This window comes from Garra rufa, chromosome 6 (genome assembly GCF_049309525.1).
Source record: "Garra rufa chromosome 6, GarRuf1.0, whole genome shotgun sequence".
NCBI classification, from domain to species: Eukaryota; Metazoa; Chordata; class Actinopteri; order Cypriniformes; family Cyprinidae; genus Garra; species Garra rufa.
In genome coordinates, this window is record NC_133366.1 from 40,397,030 (window position 1) to 40,406,657 (window position 9,628).

Below are 9,628 nucleotides of genomic sequence, written 5' to 3' on the forward strand. Positions count from 1 at the left end.
TTTCAGTTTCGTTTTACGCAAAGCCGACTGATAAAGTGGGTATATGCCGTATAACTATGTATACACTGCCATCTTGTGGCCACGACATATTATCACGCTCCCACGAGTTAATATGATGTTCCCACGAAATTAAATGCTTCATTCGACTTTTCGTAGATCATCTACTCTTCCCTGTGCATAACCTCTGACCTACTTTCTGTACGATCTGAATTTCTGCGCTTTGAATTTTGAACACTGAATTTGATGTTCCGAATTTTTTTTCATCTTGAAAACTTGAAGTTGTATTTTTAAAAACTGAATATTTGAAGTCTTAGAAATCAGAACAAAAATCTGCTGTTTGAAAATACATGTCTATTTGAAAATCTGCGATTTGAAAATTCAGTTGTGTTCAATTTCAAATGTTCAATATTCAAGTTTAAAAAAAAATCGAATTCAGAACTATGTTAAATACCACATAATATTCAGTTTTGTGAAATGACACTTGTCAATAATTCAAATTTGTACAATTCAAATTCAAAAAGTTTTGTCATAATATGAGCTCCATAGATTACTCAGTAAATATCTGTGGAACTGAACCATACTGGGCCTTAAAATTAAAGATGCCAAAAGGAAAGTTTGTTAAGACCCAGTATCTAAAAAGGAATAAGATATATTTCATACTTTTTGAGTTAGAGGCATGCAAACTTAAAAAAAGAAAAAACTTAAAAAGTGCTGTTTCCCCATTATTGAATGGTTACCATAATGCACGTAATGTAACAAAGACTGCTGAAGTCAACAGATTTTACTAACAGAACTACCAATCTCTGTGTAAAAGTAACTTTATTCTGCTGCCACCTTTTGAAGTAAATTTTAACCCCCTCTAATTTGGTTAAAAACTGCCATTTTGACCCCTAGCTAAAAAATAGTGGATAACTCAGTAAATATTCATCCATGACATTTAATATTTTGGATTTGATCACTATACTTGTTTATCTTTCTTTCTAAAACATATTAGCAAAATCAAAAATTTGAGCCGGGGAAGTTTCTGAAGTTTGTTTGATTTGACACGGAATGACCCTATAGTACAAATAAGATTTAAAAAAAAAAAATCCAAAAAACAATCAAAATGTTGTTTAGAATATGTTTTAAATATAGTATAGCATATCTCAAAACTATTTCATATCTGTCTGGAACTGAACCATATAGGGCCTTAAAAATTAAGATGCCAATAGGAAAGTTTGTTAAGACCCAATATCTGAAAGGGAAATAAGATATCTTTTATACAGACATGCAAACTTTGGAGAAAAAACTTAAAAAGTGATGTTTCCCTATTTTTGAATGGTCACCATTGGCATACATAAAGAAAGATTGCTAAGGTGAACAGATTCTACTAATAGTCCTACCAATCTCTGTAAAAGTAACATTATGAACCTGCCATCTTTTTGAAGTCAAAATGTCAACATCAAAATGTTGTTTAAATACATTTTAGATGTAGTATAGCATATAACAAAAATATTTCTAGTAGTTCTAAAAAAAAAGTAAAAAGTAGTTCTAAGAGACTGAAAGCAAATTCAGTTTAGTGTTATTACAATGTAAATCAATTTACATTTAAATCATTTATTTTATTTTATTACGTACTGCTTTGAAAACATGAACACACTTCACTGTAAAGCAATGAAATACAATTCATTGACTCTAACCAAATCTTATATAAAGAAATACAATAATAATTGTCATGTCATGATTATAACTTGAATATTGATTATCCATCTTTATTTATGTATGAAGCCAGTAGGGTTAATATATTTAGTTGAGATGTTATTTTGCATCTCTCTTTATATGAAAAAAGTGGCAAAAGCTCCATCTTACAAATTTACTAAGTCAGTGTAGCCATTATTTGTTTTAAACCTCTGACCTATTGACTCCTTTGGCTAAGCTGGTGCTTGCTTTGACTGGATGTCCTGTGTTTGTCCATTAAGAGCGGGCGGTAGTCCAGGAGTCCAGACGGGTTTGTGTGAAGGGTAGAGAACACACTTCTCAGCTCTTCCTGGCTCTGACACACTCCAAACAGCTGTAGCACAGCACCCAGCTCAGATGCAGACAGAAGCCCAGTGCCAGAGCCATCCAGGCGGGCACAGGCCTTGCTAAGAGCCTTGGTCTTACGCTGGAGCTACAACACCAAAAGACAGGGAAAATGTTAATATTATCACATTAATTTGCACATATTACAGTGCCTTGCAAAAGTATTCATACCCCTTCATTTTTGTCCCTTTTTTTTTTTTTTTGCAGCATTATGTTAAACTGCTTTAAATTAGTTTTTCCCCAAATCAATTTACACTCCACACCATAATAAGAACAAAGCAAAAAACAGATTGGCAAATTTTACAAATTCATTAAAAATAAAACACTGAAATAAGTACATTGCATAAGTATTCATACCCTTAACTCAGTACATAGTTGAAGCACCTTTAAGTCTTTTTGGGTATGATGTGACAAGCTTTGCACATCTGCATTTGGCAATTATCTAGGGGCTGACAGACATTTTCTAGAGTCCTAGTTGTTCCAATCGTCTTCCATTATGGATAATGATTCTGTGAACCTTCAATGCAACAGATTTTTTTCTGAACTCTTCCCTAGATCATTGCCTTAACACAAGTCTGTCACTGAGCTCTACAGGCAGTTATCTTGACCTCAGGACTTGGTTTTTGCTCTGATATGCATTTTCAGCTGTTAGACCTTTGCTGAGAGGTGTGTGCCTTTCTAAATCATACTCATTGAAATGAATTTGCCACAGTTTAACTCCACTCGAAGTGTAGTAACATCTAGAAGCAATATGAATGCTCCTGAGCTAAATTTTGAGTGTCCCAGAAAAGGGTATGAATACTTATGCAACGGGATCTTTTCAATTTTTTATTTTTGATAAATTTGCACAAATGTTAAAAATCTATTCTTTGCTTTGGCATTATGGAGTAGGGAGTGTAGATTGATGTGGGAAAAAAAGTAATTTAAAGTAGTTTAAAGGGTCTATATGTAACTTTTTCCCCAAAATAAACGTAACAATAGCCTTTTTATTTGACCATTTATGACTCAAACAGATTTGACTTTCAGATCACTCTGCCACCACCGCTAGTCATATATATTGCAAACAAACTTAGTTTCTCAAACAATATATGTATTTGACCGTTCTTACCTCTGTAAACATAATGTTGACTTCTTTGCAGCGGATGACTTGTGAAGTGTGTATGTACGAGCGCGCGCTGCGAGAGCGAGCAGAAAGGAAGAGCAGTTCCGTTTATTGGCCACAGGTGTCAGTCGCGAGTTTAAATTTCAGAAAGTTACATATGTGACCCTGGACCACAAAACCAGTCATAAGGTTAAATTTTACAAAACTGAGATTTATACATCATATGAAAGCTCAATAAATAAGCTTTCTATTGATGTACGGTTTGTTAGGATAGGACAATATTTGGCCGAAATACATCTATTTGAAAATCAGGAATCTGAGGGTGCAAAAAAATCTAAATACTGAGAAAATCACCTTTAAAGTTGTCCAAATTAGATTCTTAACAATGCATATTACTAATCAAAAATTACATTTTGATATATTTACAGTAGGAATTTTACAAAAAATCTTCATGGAACATGATCTTTACTTAATTTCCTAATGATTTTTGGCATAAAAGAAAAATCAAAAATTTTGACCCATCCAATGTATTTTTGGCTATTGCTACAAACATACCCCAGCGACTTAAGACTGGTTTTGTGGTCCAGGGTCACATATAGCCCTTTTAACATAAGGCAGCAACATAACAAAATGTGAAAAAAATGAAGGGGTATGAATAATTTCGCAAGGCACTTTATCACCTAGAAACAATGATTTACCTTTTTTCTGATCTTGTGACTTAATGTTTCCGGAGTGGCAACTTCTTTAGTTTCTCTGGGAGTCTGCAGAGCCGCAGCCATATTGGATCCATGCTTCCAGATTTGACTCTGGGATAGAAAAGGCTTGAGGAATTCGGTGTAGGATACGCTGATAGGACACAAAAAGAAAAATCCATGAGGACACGTAATGCTCAGATTCCTTGTAATAATTGCTTGTTATGTGTTTTAATGCATTATACTTTTTAAAGGTGTAATAATTATTAGATATGTATTATAACATATAATGTGGCTGCAATTTTTAATTATATGACAATGCATTATGAAGTGAATTACAAGATAATTCATGTATTAAAGGGATAGTTCACCCAAAAACGAAAATTACCCCATGATTTACTCACCTTAAAGCTATACTAGGTGTATAAGACTTTCTTCTTTAAGACGAACACAATCAGAGATATATTTAAAAAAGTCTGTCACAGTTTTAAAGTTTTAAAAAGGTATTTTTTCTTACACAAATGCATGCATGCAAATGCAAATTATTTATTATAACTCTTATCGTATTCGTCTGAAAGAAAATAATCATATAAACCTAGGGTGGCTTGAGCGTGAGTAAATCATGGGGCAATTTAAATTTTTGGATGAACTATCCCTTTAAAATTCTTTAATAGCACATTATATATTAAGGTTTTTATAAAGTAAAGTATACTGTTTAGTTTATCATATCACATATCCTTGCTCACCCATTTATATATTTATTTATGCATGAATTCCTCGATTTTTTTATTTATCTATTTATTGCAGGGTTGGTCATCCATAATGTTAGTGTACCTACCTGCCATCATGGTTGATGTCAAACTTCTTGGCCAATATATCACACTCATACTGGCTGAGATGAACACAGAGACTCATAAGGATCTCTTTAAATTCATCACTGCTAACAAAACCTGTTCCAGAAAAATCCATTTCAGAGAACTCAGTCCAGAGCTCAGAAACAGACAATTCCACCTGTTGAGAGAGAGATTGGTTGATAAAATGTGACCCTGGACCACAAAATTAGTCGTAAGTACATGGATATTTGTAGCAATAGCCAACAATATATTGTCTGGTTTCAAATGATTATTTAAGTAAAGATCATGTTCCATGAAGATATTTTGTAAAGTTCCTACCGTAAATATATCAAAACTTAATTTTTAAGTTCGTAAGAACATTTTTGCACCCTCAGATTCCAGTTTTTAAAATAGTTGTATCTCGGCCAAACATTGTCCTATCCTAACAAACCAAAATCTTTACTCTTATGACTGGTTTTGTGGTCCAGGGTCACAAATAGTCTAATTAATATAAACATATCTCAGCTCAAAGAACTTTACACCATCACAGAGGTATTTTCAGACCCCCACCTTGGCTCGTAGCGCATCCACGAGTATATCTGAGACGCAGTTGAGCGTTTTGGACAGGCGCATGAAGTCATTGTCTCCACGTTTGGGGGGATTGTGCTTGGCATTGGGGAAACAGCAGGATTTGGGCGATGGGCCAAAGTGACGTATGAACTGTTGAAAGTCCACAGTTCCATCCTGCTGAGTGAACAAAGAGGACCACAACCTCCGGACCTCTCCACGAGTTACCTCAGGATGGAGCTTTAACCTGAACAGGGTGAGAGGAAGAATGACAAACAAGGAAAAAGGGATAAATGATGGGAAGAGGGAAAGGAAGAAAACAGTGGGATTCATATATGTAAAGAATACACTTAAAATTCTTAAAAGAATGCAAACACTGTAGCCTTTAAACCCTCCCCCCATACCCCCACCCTATTTATTCAAGCTGCATTTAAGCTAAAACTTGGCAACCAACAGCAAAGAAGCAACAGTTTCTCTACACAAATACAGTGTCACGGCTATAGAATAGACCGTACTGTGAGAAAACATACTATAAGAGGATCTAACAGCATACAAACACCAGTCTCTCCACCCAGTCTTGTTAAAGATGTATATTTAAATAAAAAGGTTAAATAAATTTGGGTTTTAGGTACGCTACTAGTCAAAAGTTTTTTGAACAGTAAGATTTTTCATGTTTTTTTAAAGTCTCTTCTGCTATTCTTGCTTGATTCAAAACACAGCAAAAGCAGCAATATTGTGAAATATTTTTTACTATTTAAAATAACTGCTTTCTATTTGATTATATTTTAAAATGTAATTTATTCCTGTGATCAAAGCTGGATTTTCAGCATCATTCATTTATTTTATTTTATTAGAAAGACCCAAAGATCAGCATTTATCTGAAAAAAAGCTTTTTTAACATTATACACTATAACATTCAATAGCTTGAAGTCAGTATAATTTATTTTTGTTTTGTTTTGGGGAAAGAAATTATAGAACTGAATGCTTTCATTTAGTAAGGATACTTTAAATTGATCAAAAGTGATGATAAAGACAGTTTTAATGTTACAAAAGATTTCTATTTCAGATAAATGCTGTTCTTCTGAACTGTCTATTCATCAAAGAAACCTGAAAAAACTCTACTCAGCTGTTTAAAAAAAATACATGTTTTTTGAGCAGCAAATCAGAATATTAGAATGATTTGTGAAGGATCATGTGACTGGAGCAATGATGATAAAAAATCAGCTATTAAATCACAGGAATAAATTACATTAGATAGAAATTAGTCATTTTAAATAGCAAATATAGTTCAAAATTGTACTGTTTTTGCTGTACTTTGGATCAAATAAATGCAGGCTTGGTAAGCAGAAGAGACTTATTTAAAAAACGTCGTCGGCGCCGATAGCCTTGTGGTTAGTGCGCCGACATATAGCGCAACTGTGCTCACGGCGACCCAAGTTCGATTCCTGCCTCGAGGTCCATTGCCAATCCTGCTCCCCTCTCTCTGCCCATTGATTTCCTGTCAACTCTCTACTGTCCTGTACACTAAAGGCATAAAAAGCCCAAAAAAATATAACTTAAAAAAAAAACAAAAAAAAACATTAAAAACATTTGACTGGTAGTACATAATTATATTAACAATATAGCATTTAAAATGTAAAATGTCATATTTATTAGGTTAGGGTGTGATTTTGTAACTACATACTATATATACTTCTATATACACTATCTTTCAAAATTTGGAGTCATCAAGATAATTTTGAAGGAAGTTTGAAAGAAGTATTTTATGCTTACCAAGACTGCATTTATTTGATTGAAAATGCTGTTAAAACAGCAAGATTACGAAATATTGTTTGTTTTAAATAACTTTTATATTTTTGTATATATTCAAATGTATTAAAATCAGCATCATTACTCCAGTCTTCAATGTCACATGATCCTTCAGAAATCATTCTAATATGCTGATTTAGTTTAAACAGTATCTCTTTGGGGCTTAAAGTTGATAATATTAAAGCATAACAAAATATATTTAATATAATATTAAGCTTTTTCATTCATTGACATACACTTACACAGCATGTGTTTTGAACATTGACCTTTGTGTACTTTAACTTGTACCTATTACATTATGTTATATATTTAATATTTCAGGCCTTTTAGAGTAAAGGTGAGGTTCAGTGAATATTTGTAGGACGAAGCCCAGTCATTTCTACTGAAATCCATGCAAGATTTTGTGCATATTTTGACTGGTTCAACTTAGTCATGCAAATTCTCTGCACTGACCAACAGAAAGCTGCTTGGTTTTCAAGATGACTTCTGTGTGAGCTGTGCTTCATACATCCCTACGCTATAGACAATGGACCTTTCGCAATGTTTAATTTAGCAAATATTTTACCACACAATTATTGACTTTTCTTGGACAGTTTGATTTATTCAAGTCTGACTTGAATTTGGAAACCACTTTGACCTTGAAATAAATTAACAAAATAATAATTTTCAAGTTTTTGCTCCATAAACATTGAATCTTGAAGACTAAAAGTTACTGAAACTTTCTTCAGTTTAGTTTGGGCCTTGTTGTATACAGTCAAACCAAAAATTATTCAGATATACACACCAGATATAACAAAATAAAATAAACTGTGACATATTATACCCAAAAACTTCTCATAAAGTGAACTACTAGTAAAAATGATACAAATTTGGGACCAAAAATTAGATTTGACACTTGTTTTGTTACATACATTTCTATCAAAGTTATCTGACATTATCAAGATTAATTGGTTCTGACACATTGTAACTCATGAGTTCTTGTCATATATGATTACCATTTTCAAACTATAGTGAATAAATTGTCATAATGTGAGAAATTTGAAAGGTGTCTTAATAAATTTTGGTTTGACTGTAATTGGTTTGTGATTATCAAGATGAATTTGTTCCGACACAGTTTAACTCTGAGTTATTGTCATATTTTATTACCATTTTCTAAACTATAGCGAAAAGACTGTGACAATGTGAGAAATGTCGAAGGTGCCTGAATAAATGTTGGTTTGATTGTATGTGCGCACAGATACAGTACGTGTGAACGTACACGTATGCGTTTGTCTCTGCCTTGTAAGAATCGATCAAAGAAGCAACAGTTTCTCACCAGACACACACGCACACATACACAGCAATCACTGTGGGAGCCAGAGAAGTTGGCACTGATATGTCAGCCAAACCCTCTGTGAACTCGGCTGCTGTAAAGCCTGTTAGTGTCACTAATCTCTGAGCTGGCGAGGAGAGTTCAGTTCACCTTGGACTGGTTGGCACCGTCTCTCTCTGTGTCTGTGCACCAGTGCCACGCCACAGATTATGCAAATCCACTCGCGATGCCCCCCATTCAGACCACGACTCCTTTTAGGCCTGCCGCCATATTCCAGCCAAAAAAAATGAATAGAGAGATAAAAGAGGGTGATGTAGAAAAAGAATGAAAAAAGGGTGGGAGAGAAATCACAAAAGGGTCAAAGGAAGAGCTGCAAAAACAGCACAGGGAGGGGAGGGATGAGAGTAAATAAATAGATAAATAATTTAGAGAAATGGAGGAGTTTCTCACATGGGGTGAACAGTTCAGAAGAGTTCAGGACTCTTAACTCAGGTCACCACAATGCCGTGTTTAGTTCTCAGACTGAAAGAAAGAAAAGAGAAAGATGTGGGAGAGGCGTAGAATGGAAAAGACAAGTTGTCAAGGGTTGATGTAAAAATAGATGACAGGTACACTCTAAAAATAATGTGTTAAATACAACCCAGAGCTTAGTGAAATATGGATAAACACACGACTGGGTTGTTTTGACCCAGCAGATGGGTCACATGTTTACCCCAACCTTCTGGGTAGTTTTATTTAACTTAAATATTATTTAAAATATTTGTATATATGACTGGCTTAAAATGAACCCAAAAAGCCAGAAAGAAAGTAATTTTTTAAGCAATATCTGAGTTCAATAAAATTACTCAGAAGGTTGGATTAAATATTTAACAAAAACAACCCAATCGCTGGGTTTGTCCATATTTAACCCAGCATTTTTTAAAGTGTATAGAGTGTATAGAAGATATATATATATATATATATATATATATATATATATATATATATATATATATATATATATATATAATGACCTAAGAGACTGAATCACTCAACAGTTACATGATGCAAAAATGCAATACACTTCTTCCACAATCAACACCATAAAAATGCTAGGTTGTTTCAACTCAAATTTGGGGCAAATATGGACTAACCCAACTGCTGGGTTACATTTTTCAATTACATTTTTAACGCAAAAGTTAGGTTAGTACATTTTGACCCAAAGTTGGGTTAAAACAACCCAGCATTTTTAAGAGGGCATGATACAATTTCA

At 33.7% G+C, this 9,628-nt stretch overlaps 1 protein-coding gene across 1 annotated transcript in view; it reads right to left on the reverse strand.

Annotated features, from left to right (window-relative positions):
* Positions 1–1,614: 1,614 nt before the first annotated feature.
* Positions 1,615–9,628, reverse strand: part of LOC141336937 (uncharacterized) — a 41,297-nt gene continuing 33,283 nt past the window's right edge. Inside the window, exons 6-10 of the mRNA XM_073842660.1 lie at positions 8,527–8,630; positions 5,259–5,502; positions 4,694–4,866; positions 3,862–4,009; positions 1,615–2,149 (exon numbers count right to left, since the gene is read on the reverse strand). Of these exons, the coding sequence (XP_073698761.1) occupies positions 1,895–2,149; positions 3,862–4,009; positions 4,694–4,866; positions 5,259–5,502; positions 8,527–8,630 (924 nt within the window). The 3' untranslated portion in view covers positions 1,615–1,894. The remainder of the gene's footprint in view (positions 2,150–3,861; positions 4,010–4,693; positions 4,867–5,258; positions 5,503–8,526; positions 8,631–9,628) is intronic.